Source organism: Catharus ustulatus, chromosome Z (genome assembly GCF_009819885.2).
Source record: "Catharus ustulatus isolate bCatUst1 chromosome Z, bCatUst1.pri.v2, whole genome shotgun sequence".
In the NCBI taxonomy this organism is placed as follows: Eukaryota; Metazoa; Chordata; class Aves; order Passeriformes; family Turdidae; genus Catharus; species Catharus ustulatus.
The window spans coordinates 23,483,968-23,508,094 of record NC_046262.2 but is presented as its reverse complement, the minus strand read 5'-3'; the positions used below and the strand labels follow the sequence as shown (position 1 = coordinate 23,508,094).

The window sequence follows — 24,127 nt, the reverse complement described above, 5'->3', positions numbered from 1 at the left end:
ATGCTATTAAAGTTACAATCGAAGCTCAGCTTGGCTCAACTTGTCTAATATGCTTGTATTAAGGCAGTCAGACTCCTGTTAAAAGTTCAAAACCTCACATTTAATTGAAATTTAGATTAAAAAGAAGACATTAGGTACATCATTCATGCTAACAAATGTACATAGTGGTGAGTCAAGAACAGAAAAACAGTACCACATATAAACCATGGCTCAAAACCTACTCAAGCTGGATTGCTGCAGCTGCTCTTCCTATACAGAGGAGTTGTGTGTTTGTTGCTGCCATGCTCTGCTTTTGTTGGACTCTGCCCTTTCCTTGAAGTGTAGGCACCAGTGCCCATGGCTTTCAAGGAAGGCCTGAACTCCTCTCCATTTACCACTAGGATGTGCGAAACTTCGGTGGGGGTCAGGGGATAACAATGCAAAATGGAAATTACTTGGCTGAAAAAAAAAAATCTTGGAATCCAGAGAACTTTATTGAGTAAAACAGAATACAAATGTGATATAGACAACCCAGAAATAGCTCAGTAGCAATGTTTTTTGCAGTGCCACATTACAAATAAAGCACACTAAGAAACACTGCTGAGCCTTTTCAGCTTTTAGAGTGTACATGGCCGGATTACATGGCCGGAGGTGGACACAGCTTCACACTGGAAGTGTCTGTATTCTGAGTACAGTAAATTCACGAATACAAGCCACACTGAGTATAAGCCGCATCTGTGGGTGTTGGCAAATGTTTCGGTTTTTGTCCATAAATAAGCCGCACCTGAATATAAGCCGCTCTGTCGTTCGCAGCAAGGATCCGCGTGCAACAAAATTGCCAAATAGTAACAGAACCGCGGCATGGTGGGGTTTACTGGCTCAACTAAGGCTGTGCAGGCTCGGCCCGCTAGGGGCTGCTGACGGGGCCAGGTGGCTCAGCTCGGTGGTGCCGCTCGGGGATGGCCGCCGCCTCTGGGTTCGCTCGCCCCAGCACCGCTCCCGCCGTGGTGCCGGCTGGGCACGGAGAGCACACCCCGCTCCCGCCGCGGCGCTGGCCGGGCACGGAGAGAGCGGCCCGCACCCACCGCGGCGCCGGCCGGGCACGGAGAGAGCGGCCCGCTCCCGCCGCGGCCCCGACCGGGCAGAGAGAGAGCGGCCCGCTCCTGGTGCGGCGCCGGCCGGGCACGGAGAGCACACCCCGCTCCCGGCGCGGCGGGCGAGCACGGAGCATGCCCGCTTCCGCGGCGGGCGCCTGGTCCTGGCGCGGCGGCGGCGGGTGAGCATGGAGTGCCCCCTGCTCCCGGCGCCGCGGCGGAGAGCGGGGGCGGAGCCCCCCGCCTCCTCCCCGAGCTGTGGGGATGTCAGCACAGAGCCCCCTGCCTCTCCCCCGCCTGAAGTAGGGAACTCCCCTGCCTCCCTCCCTCCCTCCCCCAACACTGCCGGCGCTGAGCTGGCCCCACCCGCCGTGCAACACAGTATTCAATTTGTAACAATCGCGAAATCCTGGGTTTTACTGGCAGGCCCTCGGCTTGGCATCCTGGCTGGCACTTCTGGGGTTGTAAATGTCAGAATATTATTCACATATTAGCCGCTCCTGAATATTGGCCGCATTTCCGGTTTGAGAGCAAAATCTAAGTCAAAATGGTGCGGCTTGTATTCGTGAAATTACTGTAATTCAAATCAATCAAGAAGATACTTTTGTTAAATCTTCAAGCTGCTATTGCTACTGTTGTATTGATCTTCAACATCAGTGATTTTATTGCATTACTCTATATCCACACCACCAAACTCCAGCCATTCTTCCCTGGGAAGTCCCTTTTCAAATCACTTGTTTGAAAGCAAAAGCTAAAATTAAAAAAACCCCAAAAAACAACAAAACAACCAAAAAACCCCCACAAAACCCATTCCTTGTATTGCACGTCTCACACAAGTTTGTGTATATATATATTTAAATATGCTACAATTTAAAAAAAAAAGGTCTATGGCACTTTACTGAATATAAGTTTAAGAAGTTGATGAAACCACAGATGTTTGAAGAAATCTTCAATACCACAAAACAAAGTTAAACTGAACTAATTGGCACACAGGTTTTAAAGAATCCACAGCAAATTCCTCTAGATCCTATGCAGTGCATGTACATTAAGAGGCAGTTACACTCTGCAGCCCTCCTCATGAAATAATTAAATTAGCTTTAAGCTGATTTTTTTTTTTCTTTCCCAAAGTGCCTTTGAAAGCTACTGCTGAGGTGAACTTCAGGAGCAATTTAAACAGCTGTGAAATTTAATGAGTGCACCCTGCACCTGAAAACCTCATCCAGGGGAAAAAAAATATCGCAATATATACCACCTTATCACTTGCTAGAAAAACAGAACCCTGAGAAAAGAAATTCTGATTATTTCTCCTCTGTATTTCTTTCCAGCCTGTCTTCTGTCTGTGCTATGTGATGAACACAGATATTCTCGCAAGTTAGTAAATTATGCTGTTGCAGAGCAAGCTGATAAAATACCAGCAAACAAGCAGAAACGCTGGTTCTTCTTGGTTATGAATGCAAATAAAAGCAAAATGTGCCACTGAAAATCTCTCTTTTGTACTTAAAAAAACCAAACCCAAACAAAACGCACAATTGAAATTTTTTAAGCATCATGTGAATTACAGCAGAGGTCAGCTAGTAACATGAATAAAAGTTGCTCATTGTTTACTTCTCAGCCAGAGCCAAGTATGCCCTCTCGGCCTTTGTAAGAACTGACTTGATTCTGACTGATCAAATGCTCAAGCCAAAGCAGCATTTTTTACCCTAATACTGTGTCAAGACTTGTTGGCAGTGGTAACCTGGACTTTGGATTGCTACTCACCTAAGGAAGCTGAAACTGTACACCTACTTCGCAATTCATTTTTAGCTGGTTTATATGGTACTCATACAACTGCTTGCCCCCTCTTTCCCAACTGCAGGGCCCCCGAGGGGAGGGCAGAGCTAAGCTGGTGGTCCAGGTTTAGTGTCTGCTCCAGCAGGGGCTTGGGAGGGATGCCTGAAGGAAGCCTTGCTGGACCCCAGGTACAAGCCCAATGCATATCCTTCAGGTGGGGGGGATGTGTATGGGGCAAAGCCAATGAGACAAACACAGGTGTGGACATGGTGTGTGGGCTGTGATTTTTCACCCTCAGGCACCACTGTTGGTAATTTTGCTTTATTAAAATCTTGATTTGCACAGGCAGTTGTGTACACTATAACTCTTGGAGGGGATTTAAATTCATTATTTAAAAGAACAGTGAGTTACTATTTTAAAGTAGAAGATGGTGGATGTGGGTTGCAGGAGCAGGTGAATGCAAGAAGAGGCTAGGTTAAAAACAATCCCTTTTTTATTACAGGCAGAAGCTGACCTTGTTGGACTGTGTCACCTGTGTATCTGTCCAGCGTGCAGGCTGCAGGTGCTGTGGGCACAGAGGCACAGGCTGGGAGCTGCTCTGTGTCTCTGGTGGGCAGCAGGCATTAGACAGGGACCTCAGCTGTGTGACTGCTCACCCATCCTCCAGGCTGCCCCAGGCCCACCATCAGGACTGCAGAACAGCTCTTGTGCTGTGAAGCACGTCAGCAGTGCCTTGAAAGCAGCTACCTACCTGGACACTAACAACGATTTTTTTAATAACTAATGGCACATTTTAAGGGACTGACCAGCAAAAACAAGAATCTCTGCTCTGTGTAATAGCGAAGTAACACTGTCATTGGATGATGTTAAACTACCAAGAAATAAGAAAAGGAATCTAAAATTCACCTAGTATTTCATTAGAACTACTTCTCGGATGAATTATCCCCAATGCTCCTATGGCACAGTTGCATCATTCCTTTGTTTGTTAAAATACCTTACAAACTTGGTATCAGAAGTAGTTCTAGTTAGTGAGGCAACACCACAAATAACACAACCAGCTGGCTTTGAGAAAAAAATGGCATTTGTGGCAAGGTCTGTTTAATTTCTGCTGGTTTAGTTGGAAAAAGGTCTACTGCTACACACACACACAAAAAAAAAAAAAATAATTTCCCAGCCATATAGAATTTGCCAAGGCTTCCTGAAAAATTTAACTTCCCTAATGACTCATGTGCATCTGGGTCATGAGACCATCTGGGTCATGAGACAGACTGATCTGTAGACTGGGAATGGTGTTTCACTGATGAGAGAAAAAGTAATACTGTTGAAGTACAATGTGAAATCCACAGTTGTAGAGGAGGCTGCAGCCCAGATAAGGCTGGTGCTGTGGGGAGCTGTTGTCTGTTTGGGACTACGGAAGTTTTAATAAAGGTTTTCAGAAGTTTTAATAAAGGCTGTAGAAATATTTCAGTTTTACCTGAATCAGGTGAGAGCCAGTCAAACAACAGCTTCTCTGTCTAGTCAGTGGAAACAGTATTTATCTGCTAAATAACAAGTTGTACACACTTGTGCTCTGTTTTAAGAGAGAGAAACCTGGCAGGGACTTGACTTTCTAAATGCCTAAAGATTGGCGTAAATATCAGCTTTTTTCCTCCAACATAGCGTTAATATCCAAGAAGGCACTGTACTTCCAGGAAGTTCAGTACCACAAAGCACCTCCATGAATATGGTACCAAACCAGGTGATTGGTGAAGAAATATTCACCAGTGAGGGGAGCCCTTAGAAACAAAGCCTCATTAAAATAGGCTTCTCTTTTGCTTAAGAAAAGAAAAAAAACTGTGCTGGCTTTTATTATTTTAAACCCAAATTCTTCAAAGTGACCAAGGTGGGTTTGACAATCTGATCAATCAGAATTTGTCAGTTTTAACAACATTCCTGCTATATACATGTGATTACTCACATCCCCAGTCGGATTAATATATTCCACTGTGTCCTGATCACAGAATGAAACTAAAAATATCCCCAGGTATTTACATTCTGCTTTCTTGGGATCCTTTCTCTGATCCTCATAGCCCAGCAAAGAAGAAAGACCCTTTCAGTAGTTCAGGGTTGGAATGCATGGGGCTCAATCACACAAATGTAAAAACAGGCAAATGGATCTGCTTGTCCAGTCAATGGAAAGCAGATAAAGATCCAGGTGCTGGTGTTCTTCCCCACTGGAGTTAGAGGAGGCAGATAAGGTTTTTTCCTTCTTCTATTTCTTCTTGCACTTTGTCACTGGATGTGGCTATTTCAGCTTGCGCCGAGAAGACTGCACAGATGAATGTCAGAACAGTGCCGCCGATAGCTGTGTAGAAAGCCCAGCCCAAGGAGCAGTCTCCTAGTTTGTAAGCAGAAGCATAAGGTCCACAATAGCTTATCGCCTTCTGGCATCCCCAACCTGCAGGGTAAAGTATCAAGCCTAAGATAAGGAAGAGCCCTAGAAATAAAAACAGAAAGAAGTTCAGCAAACGATCAGTTTAACACCAAATGCAGCACATCTAGTAATGATTATTTATGGTCACTAATACTTGCAATTTACCAGGATTAGGAGAAAACTGCCATCTCATTCATCCAACTTTCCTTTACTGATTGTTCCCTAGTATATGCCATGCAGTCTTTTAACTACATTTGAAGCTACCCTGTGATTTATGTTGTGAAAGGCTTATTTTTTATAATAATGGCCTAGTTCCTTATTTTATTCTCTGTACTCCTCCTACATCTTTTGCTCTCACACATTATTGCTGCAAATACAGAGCATGCAAAATTTTCAAGCATCTCCACCTATTGCTTGTGCTTGCACTTCTCAAAAACGTAGGAGTACTTGCATCCACTTTTGATTTTGTAATTAGCTAGCCCTCATTTAGCTTTATTTAGCCATTCATCATAAACATGTTTGCCTTTTTTCTTCTGGATTTTGCCTACATTGATTTTCTTGCCTGGAAACAAACAAACAAAAACCAAAACCAAAACAAAAACCAGCAAAACAAAACAAAACAAAAAAAAAAACAAAAAACCAAAAAACCCCACTCACACTTCTGCTTTTTTGGTCACATTAGAACATAGCAGAAAAATAATGCTGCCAGTTCACTAAGCTGCATTTCTAACAGAGGGATTCTGGAGTCAGTCTCAAACAAACAGATCCGTGTACCCACAGCCAGGGCATAGTAACCCAGGGATCCTCCAAACAGGCTGACTACTTCAGAAGGAAAGCACTTTCCTAGTGATGGCAGGGGCAAAAGCCTCAACTTCCCATCTTGCTACACAGCCCAAACACTGGTGTGCCTCAGGCTGGAAGTGAAAAGCTCAGACTAGTTGTTTTGCCCAAGGGATTGTCCCTCATATTCACAGATCTCTATGAAGACCATCCAAGAGATGAAGACCTTCATTAAGGAAACTGGAAGTCACATTGGTGTCCCTACACACGTGTCTTTGCACAAAGAAAGGAGATTTACCCAAAATGTCTAACATGCTAGTAGCTACAGCGCTTTCTTATGGGCACCAAAAAAAAATCACAATGAATTAAACACATACCTCCCTCCTACACAGAATGCAGGAAAGAGCTAAACGTAAGAACAGCTCACAGTATCAAAATTTGCTTTCTGTTTGCCTCAAAAATTTACAAAAAAACCCTGGAAAATTATGAAAAACAGTTTTTGTTTAAATACAACCAGTTTGTCCAGAAAATTAATACAGCCCTCCAGATCCCATAAATATTTCTGATTAACTTTTCCTGCACTTTAGAGTCCTTTATTTAATCTGGTACCTTGGATGAAAATGGCTGCTAAAAGTGTTGTCACCTTTTAGAAGTAAACTAAAAGTTGTGCACTAAAAGTAGTTGGCTTTGTTCTTTCCTGTAACCAAGAGTTTACCAAGAACAGGTTTACAGACTTGTTTACATCTTCTTCCATTCAGTTAGACTAGCTGCTAGGCTTTTCTGCAGTATGTTACAGTTCCTTAATCGTTTTTTCAAAGAAATTCAGCCAGATGCATGAAATTTTCCTCGCCAGTAGTGATAACGTGGATCCTAGCTAGTAAGCAGTTAATTTACACAAAATGCAAAAACCATCATCCAACTGTCTAAAATTAATGTCTGTGAATGCCAGACATTTCACAAAACAAAGTCCTTCCTCCAGCGTTTTTCTAATGATGACACAACACCATGGGCATGAATGACCTAAATGTCATTACTCTTTGGGGCGGCAAAATCCATTAGTGAGTGATATCCGTTCTCTGTGGAGGGATTTCATCACTGCTTACATTTAAGAACCAATGACAAATTTTATGCAGTGTTTCCTGGCTGGTTGGCCAAATACATTAAGTATAAAGAATTGCTTTATCTTGGACAGACCTGGATAAGCTGTGCATTCATCCTGCTGAGCCCTGCAGCCATTTCAGACTAAACACCAGCAGTTCCTTCTCCTCTATTCATCACTAGTTTCCTGTTCTGCACAATCCAGTATGATCACACTATGCATCTTTCTGACTGCACATTGGTATGGGCCATTGCTGCTCTCTAACCATCACAAGCCCTTTGGTAAGTAAAAATCTCTATCACTGAATTAAGAAGCTGGATCTGAAATGCCAGTGTAGCTGCTGCCAACCCAGAAGTTTTTTGTTTACCACTCCATCACTCACAAACCTAGACAGCCTGTGTTTAACAGCAAACCTGGCTTATGACTGAGTGTCACAAGCAAGACCAAGAAAATACATCCATCATTTTTATCAAAACTTAGAGCACTGAGCAGCTCCTGAAAGCTACTGGTTCATGGAATGTATGCCCCAAGCTGTAGCTGTAAAGCCATTACCCAAAACTCAGGCTCTCAAAAGGCACAGCGCTGCTGCCAAATGTAGTCACCAGGACTTAACTGATTCAGACCATTTTTTTCATAAGTACAGAAAATTCCTGGATATATAAATCTAATAAATACTATAAAAGGCTATAATTTGATAAACTTCAGCTGTTTTCTCAGAGATGAAAACAAAATCTGGAGGAAAGCCTCAACTATAGATTTGAATGCAATCAGTATGGACCAGCATAATATACCTTAAGAAAAAAAAATAGTATTTTCACTACCAAACCTCCTTTCTATTATTCCATTTCAGTGCAGACAGAAAGCATCTCATGAGCCCCTTAACACTACCTCTAATGTTTATTACAATTTCTTATTTCATTAATAACTGGGTCCTGCTTGACAGGAAAAGTAAATAAAGATGATTCCATTAAGTCAATTCAAAATACCCACAGGAGAAAGGTTGACCGAACCAAAAATACCTTTGGTTCATGCTAACAGCAAGCAGAGAGGCACAGGCCCCTCATCACATATTCAACTCAAAGCTCCAATATCAAGAGCAAAGACTGAGGTGTGCAGGGTTCCTTCCTGACTGTCCCAATCTGTCCAGAAAGGAGTGTTCAATTAAAGAGGAGCTTTGCCTCCTGCTACCCAGTGTTTCAGAGGAGACAGTCACAAGAGCCCATGTCAATGACTCCTACAGCTTGAACAAAACAGGCAGATGATGCTCACCACCCGCTAATAGTGCAAACCATTGCCTAAAATAGAAGAGAGCAAACCAAAGTACTTAACTGTTCAACTATTGCAGCCAGACATCCCTCAAAAAGAACCACCCCTCTACTCCTGGGATCATGCAAAGAAACAAGGAGGAAAAAATTATCTTCTGTTGACAGTTTGTCTTGAGACTTATCTAGCAGGAGGACAGTAAATATTAGAGGATTTTTTCTTAATAAATCAGTTTTCCCTGTCATCTTTGAAGAGAAGCCAATACTCAAGAAAAAGAACAGAGAATAAAAATTAAGTGCTCCATCTGAACATGTTTTCTACAATAAATCTTTTCAGTTCTTCATGCTGCTGTACAATAAATGATTTTTAATTCACAGCCAAACTACCTGTGGAATTATTGCTGTTTGTTCATCCTGCTGGAAGAAACAAATTCACTCTGAAAACATTGCAAGTTATTTTCCACTGTGCTCCTCTATAGCCTCACAGAGCTCATGCTTTCACTGTTCTAGATTTAACCCCCTCTCTGGGCAAAGCTGCACTGATAAAACTGCAGCTTCTGCTGTATACATACTTCTGTTCCTACTTTTTAAGCAGCACAATCCCACTTCCTGAAATCAGTATGATAATTTTCCAAAATGTCCTTTTTGTTAGTTGTTGCCAGCTCTCAGTTACCTTTCCTCTTAGGAATCCTCAAAACAGAGGTATGAAAGAATGTCAGATGCCTAGGAATGACAACAGAAAACTCTTCAAATTACTTTTTTACCTAAGGACCTCACTTGTAACTCTTCAGTGTAAGTTCTATCAGCAGAGCAGAGAATATTTTTATATCTTTCACTGAAGGCAATTTCGCCACATAACTTTATATATCAGGCCCTAATTACTTGGTTTCAAAAAGACGCCTTTATGAGATTTTGATTATTATATTACTATATATCTCCTGATTACAACATCCTATTAAGTGCCAGGCATTCTTTACTTACATGGTGTGAAAGCACCTCCTTTCTCCTAAAATACCAAAGCAAAACCTTACAACACACTGAGAACATCAGTAACAACACAGCAGACTGCATCACTGTGCAAAAAATATTTCAGAAGACAGTTCATTAATGCTTTTCCTATAGGAGAAAACTTTTTGTATTTGTGCACCAAGAACTTTTCTCCTGTAAAAGGCCTGCAGCTGCAGCAAGGTATTGCTCCTCCTGGTGTTTACACACTGCTGCAGTGCTGCCAGGTCAACACTGTGGAAAACCAACAGACCAGCCTTTCTTTCATCATGGGCATTTTTATGTCACATTATGAACTGGGGTCAGACCTTAGGAAAACCTTTCTTCTTCCCTGGAAGCAACCCTTGAGAGAGGAGGTGGGGCAGAGGCTTGTTTAGCCAAATGAAGGCATGCTATTTAGTTTTGACAGTCTCCCGTGCAGCTCATGTTGTGCCATATAAAACAACAGCATATACTAACAAAGCCACTTTCCATTGCAAAGCCTGAAACTATCTACTCATTTCCTAGCAAAATAGTAAAAAACCACTTCTAAATACTGCTGAAGAAACAGGAAATTAAGCAGCTGTGATCAATGAGGTGGCATTGCAACAGGCTCCTATGGAGCAGCACAACTGAGCAGCAAAATTTTAAGAGAGGAAAAGAAAAAGGGTAAAAAGGTAAAAGCAGGGAGAGACTAGCTTTGCAGTGCATTGCAGGTGGGCTGCATTCCCAGTGGCACTGATCCTGATTGTTTTCATCTTCTGCAAAACCACTCAGAAGACTGAGAATCAGTCCAGGGGCACTTCATCAGCCAGGCACCCTGCCTTTATTGCTCACACTTCCACACGTGACAACATGCTACTTGAACCATTTCACGTGTTAGATTTCTGTACAAATGTACTAGTGAACCTTAAGCCAAGGATGCTGTCCCATATGCAAATTTCTCCTGACAAAGGGATGCTACCACGTTACTGCTCGGGCACTTTTGAACACTCTGCCCCCTGACAGACAGGTGAAGGGACAGCCTCCTACTCGGCAGCCGCACAACAGACACCTTCAGCCTGCGAAGTGATTCGGTAACACCACTTCGATCAGGTGAGAGCTCCAGAGGTGGGCTCAGGCCTGCTGACGTAGTGCTTCTAGCACTCCCCACTGGCTATAGGAAAAGCGTGGGATGCTGAGTGGAGCGCTGCTTACAGCACCCACAGCATGGAGCCCCACACCTGCCTGTGCAGGTGCTCTTCAGCCCCCTGGATGGCCTGCCAGACCCACCAATGCAAGCAGCTGACCAGAGGCAAGTGGGTCTTCATCCAGAAAGAAAAGGAGACTTCGCGTGCCCTAGGGCCTAGGAAATGGCCTCTGGCCCACTCGTTAATGCTGCATGAGAAACAGGAGAAAAATTCACAGCATTATGAAGATCAATGCTTTAAAAAGCCTACCTGGACACCACAGGTGGTGCAAGCTAACACATCCAGATGTGTTTTGGGTAAGTTGGAACACAGCTACTGAGGGTGGAAGGGCTGCCAGCAGGCAGTGCACCAAGGCGTGCACACCTTCCTACCTTCAATCACTGCAGATGACTGCTCACATACATAAATTTCAGAATACTTGGGATACCCTAAGCTGAGGCAGGAGAATTAGTAGTTTAATACTACAAACAGGTGATGGCTCAAAATCCGCATGGATTTTTTTTTCTGTTTAAAATTGCCTCAGAGTACTGTAAGGGCATGCTCTTACCACATGAAAAAATATTTCCCTAGCACTGCCTTCCTCAAGCTGAGGAAGAGGATAAGGTCCCCATCTCACATTTCTTTCCCTGTGTATTATGCAAATCAGAGATACTTATTCATAAACAAACGTATGCAAACATCTGATGACTTTAGTCCTGTTGCAATCTGGAAACAGAGATAGAAATACAATGCAACTGGTGGGAAGCTCAACCATTATGTTTTACTGCCCCCCAAAAAAACCACAAAATAACTCAGTTCATTAGCTCAATGTGAGGAATTTGGGGGTTGCTTATTACAGTAATTTCACGAATACAAGCCGCACCAATTTGACTAAGATTTTGCTCCTAAACCGGAAATGTGGCCAATATTCAGGAGCGGCTAATATGTGAATAATTTTCTGACATTTACAACCTCAGAAGTGCCAGTCAGAGTGTCGAGCCGAGCTGCTGCAATGTCGGCATTTTGCGATTATTACAAATTGCTACTCTGTTGCACCGCAGGTGGAGCCTGGCTGCCTGCAGGCAGCACGGGGGGCGGGGAGAGAGGAGGGAGAGCTCCCTACCACAGCCCGGGGGAGAGACGGGGGGGCCCCGCGCCGCCATTGCTGTGGCTCGGGGAGGAGAGGGGGGACCTGGGCCGCCCCTGCCGCGGCTCTGGGAGGCGGCGGGGGACCGGGGCCACCCCTGCCGCGGCTCTGGGAGGCGGCGGAGGGCTCCGTCCCTGCCTGCCACCACAGGGCAGCGCCGGGCCGTGGTGACCGAGCCCAGTGGCAGCGGCGGCTGGCCCCCAGTGGCCCGCTGAGCGGCAGCGCCGGGCTGGGCCACCTAACCCCGTCAGCAGCCCCTAGCGGGCCGAGCCTGCACAGCCTTAGCCGAGCCAGTAAACCCCGCCCTGCCGCCGTTCTGTTACTATTTGGCAACTTTGTTGCACGCGGGTCCTCGCTGCGAACGACAGAGCGGCTTATATTCAGGTGTGGCTTATTTATGGACAAAAAACGAAATATTTGCCAACACCCAGAGATGCGGCTTATGCTCAGTGTGGCTTGTATTCGTGAATTTACTGTATATTGGTATGATCTTACTGCTTAGACTTCCCTGAAGTGAAATATGAGTCTACAGACTGTTGTTTTTAAGAAAGGAGATGGTAAAATCACCATTAGTATTAGTTTTGTAATAATTTTTACATATGTGGTGAGAGTGCCCATTAATTGGGAGGGAAGAAAATGTGTAGGCTCAAAGTAAAATCAGTCTGAAGCCCTGAAATGAAACTGCTGCCTGTTTGCTGGGTGTCAGCCGTGTAAAGTCACCACACTCTGGGGGCTCTCATGTCCATGGCTGTCAACCCAGAAGTTAAGTCAAGATAAAGCAACCTACAGGGGAAAAGCCAATTGTTTACATGTTTTCAGCAGTACAGAGGTAAACAAAGACTCTCCACTCATGAGGTCGTTCTCAGGCACAGCCACTTCTCAGATTTTACCTTAAAACCCAGTAAAGCGAGTGTTTTTGATCTAGGATGACCTAGTAACAGGCTTAGTCAATGCTCCTAAATGAGAAATTCAGTTGTGAGTGCTAAATTCAGGAGGCTTCTGAATCAGGGAAAGAAAGGCCATGTCAAATATTCTGTTCGTGAAAGAGAGGTGAAGGCTCAGTCTGTTTCCTATCATTCACCATAACCTTTTCCACTGCTGTTCCACCACTGAGTGCTACTGTCTCCAAACCACTGATTGCTCATGCTGGACTAGCAGAAAGGGAATGAAATGTGACTACAGCTTAGTAAGGGAGGCCAAAACAACCACCTCCCTTAACTTACACAGAGGTAAAAGGGCTGAAGGTCACCTTTTACATGGTCTTACATTTCCTCAATACTGATCCCGTAGTACAAACAGAATCTCAGTTTGGGGGTGGGGGAGAGGAGCTGCAGAGAAACTAGGACTCAGCCTGAAAGAAAAGGCAAATGGAAATGCAGGAAGGGGAGAATTTCCTGTGGCTTCATGAGCTATGCAGCAGCAGAGTGCAGGGCATCTGTACAGGGTAACAAAGCACAATTCAAATCCAGTTATTTCCTCACCACCACATCAGGAACACCAAAGACAGGAGCTAAGCAAAAGTTAGTCCCCTTTCTTGAAAGAGTGCATTTCATCTTTTTTTTCTTGTGTTTGACTGAGAGCACAGCATTTGCTAAGTTTAAATATTTTCCTTGTCTTTGCATTCTATATACAAATAGCAGCATCTGTCTTGTCTCTGAAGCTAGAACCAAAAATCTGACAGAAACAGCCCTTGTGCCCTCTGGATATCCGCATGGCCTCTTGGGGTCACCAGCACTCTTTCCCACATCACCAGGGCAGGGGTGTAAAGAAGTGCTCAGCATTTCACTTATGCTGGTAGAAGTAGAGACCCCAGTGTGCACATGTGCCCAATAAAATGTTTCTCAGTGGGTAGCGCGGGAATCTCTCTCATACTAAGTGCTGTTTATTGGAAGAGATTTATGCTTGCCAAGATAATCAACTGCCAAACTTGATCACTAAAAACCTGAATTTTTTGTTTATTTTTCTATTTCAATCTGCTGTGTGTCTGCTGGTTTCCGAGTACCCACCTTGATAGTGCGGGAGATGAGTTGACCACCAAATCTAACAAAACACTGAAATCTTCTTTTTGTTTCTTTGAAGTTACTAATGGTCTCCCTCAGCCTCAATACCAATTTAGCACTTGAGCTCAGTGCTCCTTCCCTGGCATATTGCAAGGCAGCAGTCCCTTTTGCTTGAGCTTTCGGCAGCCAAGTGTGTATTCGATACCATGCTGGCATGGGGCCATATAGGTTACAGGAAGCACTATACCGCAGACAGCAAAAGCAGTTCAGACTGTCAGGATTTCCATCAGAAATCCCTCTCCCCTCCCTTTTCTTCTTTCTTCCCACCCCAAGAATTCAGAATTCTGGCATCAGAAAAGAAAAACTCTGAGCTGAATCCAAAGAGGAAATGTGCTTTTTGAAAAATGCATGCTCTGCGTTTTAGAAAGACAAACAAGAAGCTTCCTTGTCTTCAAGGGCAAAACCACTCCAGCTCTGCTCTCCTACTGCTTGGGCTCCTTGACTCTGCAAGAGTTTCTGTTGCCTGTGGGCAATGTCAGCTCACAAGGTGCTTTCTTCCTTATTCACCTTTGTCTCTTTCTCAGACAAAATAATGCTTTTGTACAGCATGATGCCACCTGTAAACAAACCTCCTAAACTACAGTAGTTTCATGAATACAAGCCGCACGGATTATAAGCTGCACTTCCGGTGTCTCGACAATGTTGCTGTCTTTGTCAATAGATAAGCCGCACCCCGAATATTAGCCGCACTTTCGTTCGTAGCGAGAATCCATGCGCAGCTTTCACAAATTGGCCAATTAGTAACAGGATCGCGGCATAGCGGGGTTTACTGGCTCGGGGCGGGGCCAGGAAGGCTCGGCCCGCTCATGGTTGCCGACGGGGCCGGTCGGGTGGTGCTGCAGCCGCCGCCGGGCTCGCTGGCCCCCCTCTCCCGTCAGCACCGCCCCGCTGCCGCGTTTGTTTGTCCTGCCGGCGGGCCAGCCGCCGCCGCCAGGCACGCCGGCCGCCCCGCCGCTGCATTTACTCGCCCTGCCGGCGGGCCAGCTGCCGCCGCCCCCGCCAGGCACGCTGGCCGCCCCCTCCCATCTGCACCGCCGCCACGTTTGCTCACCCTGGCCGGCACTGCAGGCCCCCGCACCGCCGGGCTCCCCCACGCTGCTAGCCCCGATTCTGCTGGGCTTCCCCTGCTGCCAGGCAGCCCCACCCGCCGGGCTTCCTGCTTCTGCCGTGCTCCCCTGCACTGCTAGCCCCAGTTCTCCCAGGCTCCCCTGCCCTGCTGGCCCGTGCTCTGCCGCCCCCCTGCCCCGCCCTGCTGGCCCAGGTTCTGCCGCCCGCCCCCCACACTGCTGGCCCCGCCTCTGCCAGGCTTTCCCACCTCAGCCGGGGCCGGCCGGGCTCCAGCTTGGCTTGGGGCTGCTGCGGGCTCTCACTTCTGTGTTGGCAGCTTTTAGAATATTGTTCATGTATTAGCCGCCCTCAAATATTAGCCGCACTTCCGGGTTTCCACCAAACTTTTGGTCAAATTGGTGCGGCTTGTATTCGTGAAATTACTGTACACTGCAACTACCCTAACCTTTTCTGTTTTGGTCTGAATATGAAAGAGCTCTACAAACCTCATGCCTCTTCTGCCACAGCTCATGTCTCCTGCTTTTTCTCCCCTCTATGATGAAAGGCCTGGCTGACCTCCCACTTCCTCCCCAGCTTCCTCCTCCGCAACTCCCACCAGCCTCCGTAACTTTCAGCAGCCAGGAGTCTGCAGTCGCATGGCTGCACACACCATGAGCCCACCCTGAGTGGCTGGATCCTACTTCACCCACCCCCACAGGCAGCTCCAGATCCTCATCCCCTTCAGATGGTTCCTATCACACTCTGCTCAAGCCATCTTCCTAATCACCCAGCCTCCCAAAATGAAAACGGTGCCAAGTCAGTATAACAGGCTGAACAACTTCTCAGCTCAAGAGATGTAAAACAAACTTTTTCAGCAGCAAAGACAGACTGTTACACACACAGCTGCTTTGAAACAGAATTTCACCTCTTCATTTTAGAAAGTTGCAGAGAAGTTTCCTTGCATTTGAGGGTGAATGGTGAACTATTGCCAAGGTACTGCAGCAGCTCCTGATGGAGGAACCCTCCAATATACCAAGGGAAAAGAAGACATGGACAGCTTTAGAGAGAAATAATGAGAAGTCAGAAGCAAGAACGCAGAAGAGCTCTTGAGATTGCCAAGACGAGAAAGTACTGTGGAAAACTATCATTGCTTGGGATTGAGCAGGGCAACTGTCAGGGGGAAAAAACAAGCCTCTCAGACCTTGGAAAAGAAGCTGAGTCATTCCCCAGCAATGCTGGAGTAGAAACTTCTAGGATGACAGAGAGAGGCCCAAAGCTGCAGCATCTGGGCCCAAGCAGATAGACTTCAATTAAGCATCCAAGGGAACTTAATGCTCTCTGGCCTGCCTGCAGCAGGCACTGAAAACATAAACCTCTGCTTTGGCTGACTTGACATCTACCTGTTAAGGATGCAACTACCAGTGGCACAGCCAGCTAAGCCACATGACAGCAAAATGCAGCCATGCATTCACTTGAATAAACCAGAGACACTCCTTGGTGTGCTGGGACACAACTGGTCTTCTGACTGATGCAACCCAATTTTTATATGCTTTTTTGATGCACACTTCTGTTCAAGGCCCATTAGAGCTAGGAGACAGCAGAGTGTGAATAGAGGAAGAGATTAGAAAGGGTGACCCACAAGAGGCCTCCCAGATTAATCCATCAGTACCCTGGAAAGATTTTAGTGAAGAGGAGCTATTTTATCCTCTTTTGGTAAATCTTCCTGGAAAGGCAGCCCTGCCCCAGCACAGCAAAACAGCAACAAAAGAAACTGAGCTCCCAAACCCATTAGCGTTCCTGACAAGTCAGCTCCACTTCCTCACTGCTCTCCCCACAGCCTTTGCAGGCATATGATATAGAGCTCCCCACAAAAAACTCACAGGGGCTTGCTCAAGTTCAGTAGTTGATATAATATTGGTGCAGCTAATTTAGCTTCCTCCCCGTGGTGTGCAGTCAGGGGGTTGCTGGTGCATTGTGGCTCAGCTGCAAGTCAGGCAGACATTGGCTGTTCGGAAGGGGTTGTGTCTTCCCAGCCATGGAAGAGGCCAAAAAGGGAAGCCAAGTCAATGATTATGAACTTCATAAAGGAAACTATCAGAGATGAAAGCCAAACTTGGTTTTAGGCTCTGTCCTAAGCTCTCCCCACCCTCCTCTGAGGCTAGATTATGTTTATATTATATTACTTAGCAACAAAGTGAAGTACACAAGCCTAAATAAGACTTGTAAAAACATATGCAAATACACTATAGACATACCAAGGTATGCCACTACGGGATCACCAATTATTTACTTCCTATAGCTACATGATTACTGTGAAAATTTACTTTGAATTGATTCCCGTCAGTTAGCATGTAATAACATCCTTCCTCCTCCAGCCTCTGCATTTCAAGCTATTCACAGACTAAAAGTAGAACACTTTCCCTAAAAAGACATACAAATGAAAGTCTGCCTGGTCTTCTTGCTGCTGGATAGTAATTATCTATTAGATTACATGTCTCCATTCTCTGCACTGTCTAATGCAGAGAAAAGGTGCTTATCCAGATGAAACAATCCTCAAACATCTCCAAAAGCAGGGCTATTGATTACTGCTTCTACAGCTGCAAATGAAAGGCACTGCAGTCTCAAAGTACAGTGGTAGAAGTTCTTGCTCTGTAACAAAGGAATTACAGGAGTTTAAACAAGAGTCATATTTTCTTCCTTTATGGCCTTGTATTTCTCATTTTCTGCCACAAAATAATAATGAAAAAAATCCCTATGGTCCAAATATGTGTATGGCTTCCTCCTGTTGCACAGGAGGAAAATTTGCACATTTTTCCAAGGGCCATGACAGAAGAGATGTTGTTTTCTGTTCTGTAATTTCACCGTAGGCATCATCCACAACCAATCTTGCTAGACTGGAAAGATATATCCGGTGTCTGTTATTGTTTTGTCATTATGAATTCCAGGAATAAATTAGGTTGTTGTATGTTTTTAATTATATTAAATCTCTACTGAAAAGATATAGAGATTTTAAATGAGATTAAGTCTGCAAGATCCTGAGTTCCTGTAGATGACTCTACCATGTGTGCATCCCATGTTTGAAAAGGACATGTTTGACATACTTGTAAGTTTTGTACTGATATAGGCTGATTAACAAAATTATTTTGTGAATTCTTCCTTTACGCTTATTAAAAACATAATTGTTCACATTAGAAAGAATGATGTTATGCTTAAAATGATTAAGACGGAGTTATATCTTGTTCTCTGGTCAGGGCATTAGTTTATCATAATCCCTGTTTGGATTAACCATGCTGACAACTGTCCCTCTTAAGCAACTTCCTTAAGCATTTTTCAAAACTCAGGAACTGAGAAATTTTAAATTAGCAGCCATCATTAGTCACAAGGAAAATAATTGTAAGTAAGTAAGCAGATGCTGTAATACTACTGGCACAAAAGTAACAGTGGACCCAATAAAACTAATCTTGAGAAAATGACCTGTGAGCCACAAGACTCCTGGCTGTAAATACTACTTCCCATAGCCATGTTTCAGTGGGGTGACCTTTCTGTTAACAAGTTTCATGCTGTGTCATTTACCTGAATAGTAAGAAGGAAAGTGCTTCTATGGTCAGTAAAGCTCAAGAATGACTGATCTATGCCCTACCACGTAAGAAATGCTTTATCAGCTGTACAGTTCAGAGTTTTAGGCTGCAAGTCCCATTATGGGTACAGTTGGATTGATAATAAAACTTAAAACATAAAACTGTCTTAGCATTTTCTCAGAAATGCATGGTCTCCAGAACACTGTCCTAAGATAGAAGTACCCTCTACTGCTAATCCTAGGTGACAGACTTGGTATTTTGAGATGGTATCTGAGTTGTAAGTAATCTTTTCAAAAGACCCAAATCTGACATGCCGAAGATCTATTTATGCTGCTAAGCAATCTCTCCTATACAAATACCCCTCCAAAAGAAAACAAGTAATAATTGCATCTCCTGGAAAAAAATAGTCATGGATTATTTCTGAAATATACAGTAAGAAGACAAGAAACTAACAACTTCCCCTGGCTTAATCTGCACTGCCAAGCTGCTTCCTTGTCACAGTGCTTCTGGCAAAGTCTGTACACCAGGAGTGACTACAGCAAAACCTTTCATGCTCACCTAAAGGACCTGATGAGCTAATTGTATGCCATCATATGTACACCATAAGTACAGAAGCATCTTTAGCCAATCTAGGGATATAATTCTGCTCCAGAAGCACAAACCTTACATTGTGGGTGACATGAAATAAGTGTTATGCTTCTATACTGAAGATGAATGAAGTAGCCAATGGCAAGAGCCACTATGGTAGTGCTTCAGGAGCTAGCATCAGCCATGTAACACTGGCTCTGGAGGGTTGCAGCAGGCAGCAAAGCCAGTTTGTACTTACTTCCCCGTGTGTATTCAAAATAAGATTACGTGAGGTCTCAACTAAGCAAATGAAACCATTCAGCTTCAGCTAAAGGTCTGAATATCTGTCCTTACATCTCCTGTTTAGGTATAACCATCACAGACATGTCTGGCCACCTCAGTGGAGGTGAGAAGGTGGAAAACTGGATTCACATTTCGAGCAAAACATGCTAAAATCTAATTTTTGTTGCGATTAAATAATTTTGTGAATTGAAAACATCTGCTTAAGAGCCCCACCGAGACAGTAAAAGGAGTTGGCCCTGCTCATTCCCTCCCTCCTAACAGGGTTCTGAGGGCTTCCAGAGGCAGGGCAAAGACCACTCTCCTCCTCCAGATGACCACACACACAGAGAACAAAAGATAAAAACCTGAGTATGAGACAGATTTTCTCCATGGCTCAGTGGTAAGTACAGAAAAATGAATATTTCTCTAATTAAGGCTGTCCAGGATTGGTTTACTAACAGTCATTTAATCTCTGCAAAATCTTTGGGTTTAAGCAGAAACACCAAATCTCTAGAACTAATTCATCTTTTCAGGCAAAGCACAGCTGATCCTGGAACAGTGGAAAGACAAGCTCACTGGGCTGTGTAACTGCAGCTGAACAATAAGCTTGCTAAAGGAAAGGTTTATCTCAAGACATCACTTGTCAAGCTCACAGCTTTGAAGGAGACTGCTTAGCATGAAATGTTGGAGGAACTGGGTGTGCAACAACAACCAGTTCTTAACACTGGGATGGTATTTACTCTCAGCACAGTCAGGAAGCCTTTGAGACACTGAGGGAACTGCCTTTGGTCCATGTAAAAATTACTAAAGTAGTGAGAGGGAGATAGACTGCCTTAATATGAGTAATAACTTTGTTCTCTGCTGGTAGCGAAGGAGAAAAGTTTTTTAACTGAAAGAAATTCAAGCAGAGGGAAAAAAATGAACAGCAAACAAAAGCAACACTGGTCAGTTCATTTTGGCACACAACAGGCTGCAATTCTGCTGCCAATGTCAATGTATTACATGCTGCGTAGCTATAAATTTCAGTTATGTTTGAATAAACACCAGCATACAGAATCACTTTGGGTTTGCCTAATGTAGGTAGGCCAGAATTGCTGTTTCTTCATCTGAATTACCCCAAAATTAAAAGTTTACTTGCTCTCAAAGTGCACGTACCTGCAATCCCTTGTAGCAGCCCACAGACATTAAAAATGCTTTTCTTCATAATACTCTGCACACACATAGTAAAGACAGACACAAATGCCACGGTGCAGAGAATCATGATTCCCATGGGGAGGAAAATAGCGGTTGCCTGCCAGAACCCACTGGCAATCTCACTGAAGTTTTCAGCGTAAGGACCACAAAGCGTGTCTCGCCTGGAGAACTGCATGTGGGAGATCCTGGTGCAGCGCCCGTAGATGCCCAGCGTTGGCCGGTAGGGCTCCTGAGATCCCCCCGTTCTGTTGTCCACCTCCTCGGAGCTTGAAGGCTTTGCTTTGCCAATCAGCCAGTCTGCACTCATGAAGGCAATGAGCTCTGCAAAAGCCACCACGATACTCAGGAGAGTCCATAGCATCGACCGACACGTTACAATGACATGACACATATTGATCTCCAGTGCTTGTGATCAGTGCAGCACGCTTAAAATCCAGACACAAAGGAGAAAAAATTAAACTAAAAAAGGAAAAAAGGGCCCTAAGAAAATCACTGTGGCTGTTCTGCCTACTTTCTCAACTCTCTCACAAAGGCCAAGATGAAGCTTCAGGAGAAAAAATGAACAGCCTCAAGTTTTGCAAGGAGTGCAATCATTTGTTCTCTCTGTGTAGTTCCTCCTTTTTTCTTTCTGGGATGCTAAGCTCTGAAGTATGCTTTTCTTTCTTAATATTCATACTGGCACATGACACTGCAGGCTGGTGGGGGAGGCTACGAGGACTGCCCACTGTTTGACATCACACACCTACAAGAAAAGAGAAAACACATCAGCAGCAAGAAAAAAGTCATTTCCACCCCCACAACAAACCAAGATTTGGCGCAGATTCACATCAACAATACAAAGCTCTAACAAGGGCTGGTCAAACAGACCCTGCTGGTAAACCTCCCCGATTTGTTGCAGAGGACTAATTAATCTCCCCTCCAGTGCTGCCAATACTTACAGTATCTGCTGTGCCTTACTATGGTAGGTGTTTGTCAAACACTTTGCAAGCAAAGGTCTCAGTAACACCCATCAGTCCCACCCACTCCTACCACCACACCCCCATCATCTTCTTCTGGTAGAAACTACCAAGGGTGCTGGCAGTCACCCAGCAAAATGTTTGGACACGTTTGAGCAGTTCCACAGATGTACAGCTCCTGTCTTCACTCTGGGGACGCAGCACAGCCTGCCTTCAGGACAAAGGCTGAACACAGCTCCACGTGCCATAGGCACCTAGGTGCAAGGGGCAATGAAGGAAATGAAGGAACCTTGTTCTGGCCTTCTGAGTTTCTGCTGACTGTAGTTCAACCCCGCCTCAAGAGGGGGTGAACATGACTTCAGTTGCAGACAGCTCACCCTGTGATGAGGTGACCCCTTTTGAAGCCTGGATGTTGCAAGGAGTGGTGCCTCCCTGGGTTCAGGATCAAGGTTTGCGCCAGTGTTTCAGGAAAACAATCTGCCTGCAGGTATGTCACACATCTCATCTTGAATTGCTGTCAGTACTGGCAGCCTTTAGTGACTTATGACACTGTAAACAGGAATCTGTGGAAAAGCATCCCAGTCACTGCCAAGGGGCCAAAAGCCCCAGTAAGAGGAGCTGCCAGTCAGCCTTGAGCTTCCTAACTCCCTTCAATTCCCCTCCTCCACAGCCCTGTGTACACTGCGACTGCAGCAAAATGCTCCCCAGGGCTTTCCCTGAGCCATTCTACTGCCTTCCAACAGTGGCTGATGACATTCCCAGAGTTACACTTATCTTAGCACAAGAGGCAAAGATCACTATACTTCCAACTCCTATCCAAGTATCAGCCTCAAAATAACAAACAGGTCATCGCATATGCCTCTTCTCTAGAACTGAAACAGTGTTGCCTGAAAGCGAGGGTGGGAGCAGGAAATGACCTCATGTTACCCCCTCCATGATGAGAGTGTAGCACTCTCAAGTTTTCCTCACCAAACACCAGATACTGACATTGAACTAGAGGCAAGAGAAAAGAATCAGATCTGGACCTCCCTGCTGTGCTGCTGCAGTCACCAGATACCAAAAAGACAGGTATCCCAAATATTTTTTTAGGTTTGTCATGGGATTGGTATTTAATTTCTTAGGAGTTCCGAGTCAGGTTGAATATTAGTCTCATTGAATGCAAAATGAAACACACACACACAACTTCACACATTCAAAAATTCATCCAGAAATTTCTACTCCCTCCTGTATTAGACAAAGAGAATGATCTGCAAGATTTCATCCACCAATTTCTACTCCCCCCATACTAGTTGTAGTGAATTATCTAGATCTGCAGATTCTTTTGATATAAGAGGCTTAAAGCTGATGTGCCAACACCAGAACTTGTCTCCTGTAGTTCAGTGTAATGTCATTGTCTTTTAAAATGGCTTTCAGACATAGTGCGAAAACAGTTCCGCTAATTTTCCATTTTGGCGGGGGGAGAGCATTAAGTTTTCAAGCAACCTGACATACTAATGACTTGAAAACACCCTTTGTAGTAACAGAAAGCTGAAGTGTCAGCCTGCCACAGAAAGTTAATTTGCTCAGTATTTCCACTTTAAATAATGATTGGAATGTAGGAAATGTCCACTACAAACCTATATTCTTCTGATGTCATCTGCATGACTAAAGAGAATTTTATCAAAAATGCCTTTATTTTTTTAAAAGATGCTCCCAAAAGCTCTAAAATCTGTACTTTTCTGCAAAAGCTGCACCTATATAAACTCCTCATCTTTGTAATTCCAGGACTTTCAGTGAGGTGGAAGGGACATAAGAGCTGAACACCCATAATGGTTGTTACTGTTGACTCCGTACTGCTGGATATAGAACACCATTTATTGAACACAGATGAAAACAAAGTTCATATTTACTTAGGCAGGTGGAAATGCTAGATGCATACTGGCAGCCATAAAAATATGCCACTGATAACAAACATGGGATCCTATACTACAAAAAAAGACCAAATCATGGGGTTCTTCCCCGACTGAAATGTAAGCAGAATAAATTGCAGCAAAATGTTAAGACAGTATCTCCAGAAAAGTCACTGCATGAACAAAACAGCCTGTTTAAATCTGACATGGAGATCATGTTCAAATCTCAGGAGTTCACTTCCTTGTTGTGCAGCTAAGGGAAACTTTTCAGCATCTGAAAGTGAGCTAGTAGATGTCATTGAGATCTATAATTCAATTGAAAATATTTTGGTTTTGAATAAAACCTATACAATTTGGTTTTTTCTAGGTAATGAGTACAGTAATTTCACGAATACAAGCCGCAGCAATTAGACAAAAATTTTGGTGGAAACCCGGAAGTGCGGCTAATATTTGGGTGCGGCTAATCTATGAACAAAAATGTGGTATCTGCCCTTACCTAGTACCATAGCAGTCCAGTCCCGAGCCGAAACAGTTTGAAATCCATGGTTTCCCGTTGTTCCGACGATGAACCAATCAGAGAACAGCTTATTGCCTGCCTGTGGATGGCGGCGTTACTGAGGGGCGGGGGTTGTTATCGGGGTGAGTTACCTCGGCGAGTTACCTCGGCAGTTCGATAAAAGTGTGTGATATTTCTCTGTACTTTTTAAAGTGTTTTCAGTCTTGTGTGGCTACGGGGCTGGCTGGACTTGCAGGGAGAGGGCTGGGGGAGCCTCTCTCCCCGCAGGGAGAGGGATGAAGTGGGCGATCGGCTCGCAGGGAGAGGGCTGGGGGAGCCGCTCAGCCCACAGGGAGAGGGG

General features: G+C 44.6%; 1 protein-coding gene across 4 annotated transcripts in view; it reads right to left on the bottom strand.

The window, feature by feature from the left end:
* Nucleotides 1–1,584: 1,584 nt before the first annotated feature.
* LHFPL2 (LHFPL tetraspan subfamily member 2) overlaps nucleotides 1,585–24,127 on the bottom strand; it is a 139,926-nt gene continuing 117,383 nt past the window's right edge. For all 4 annotated transcript variants that reach the window (XM_033086060.2, XM_033086059.1, XM_033086062.2 and 1 more), the window contains 2 exons: nucleotides 20,387–21,167; nucleotides 1,585–5,319 (listed from right to left, as the gene is read on the bottom strand). In XM_033086060.2, the coding sequence (XP_032941951.1) occupies nucleotides 5,063–5,319; nucleotides 20,387–20,816 (687 nt within the window). In that variant the 5' untranslated portion in view covers nucleotides 20,817–21,167 and the 3' untranslated portion in view covers nucleotides 1,585–5,062. The remainder of the gene's footprint in view (nucleotides 5,320–20,386; nucleotides 21,168–24,127) is intronic.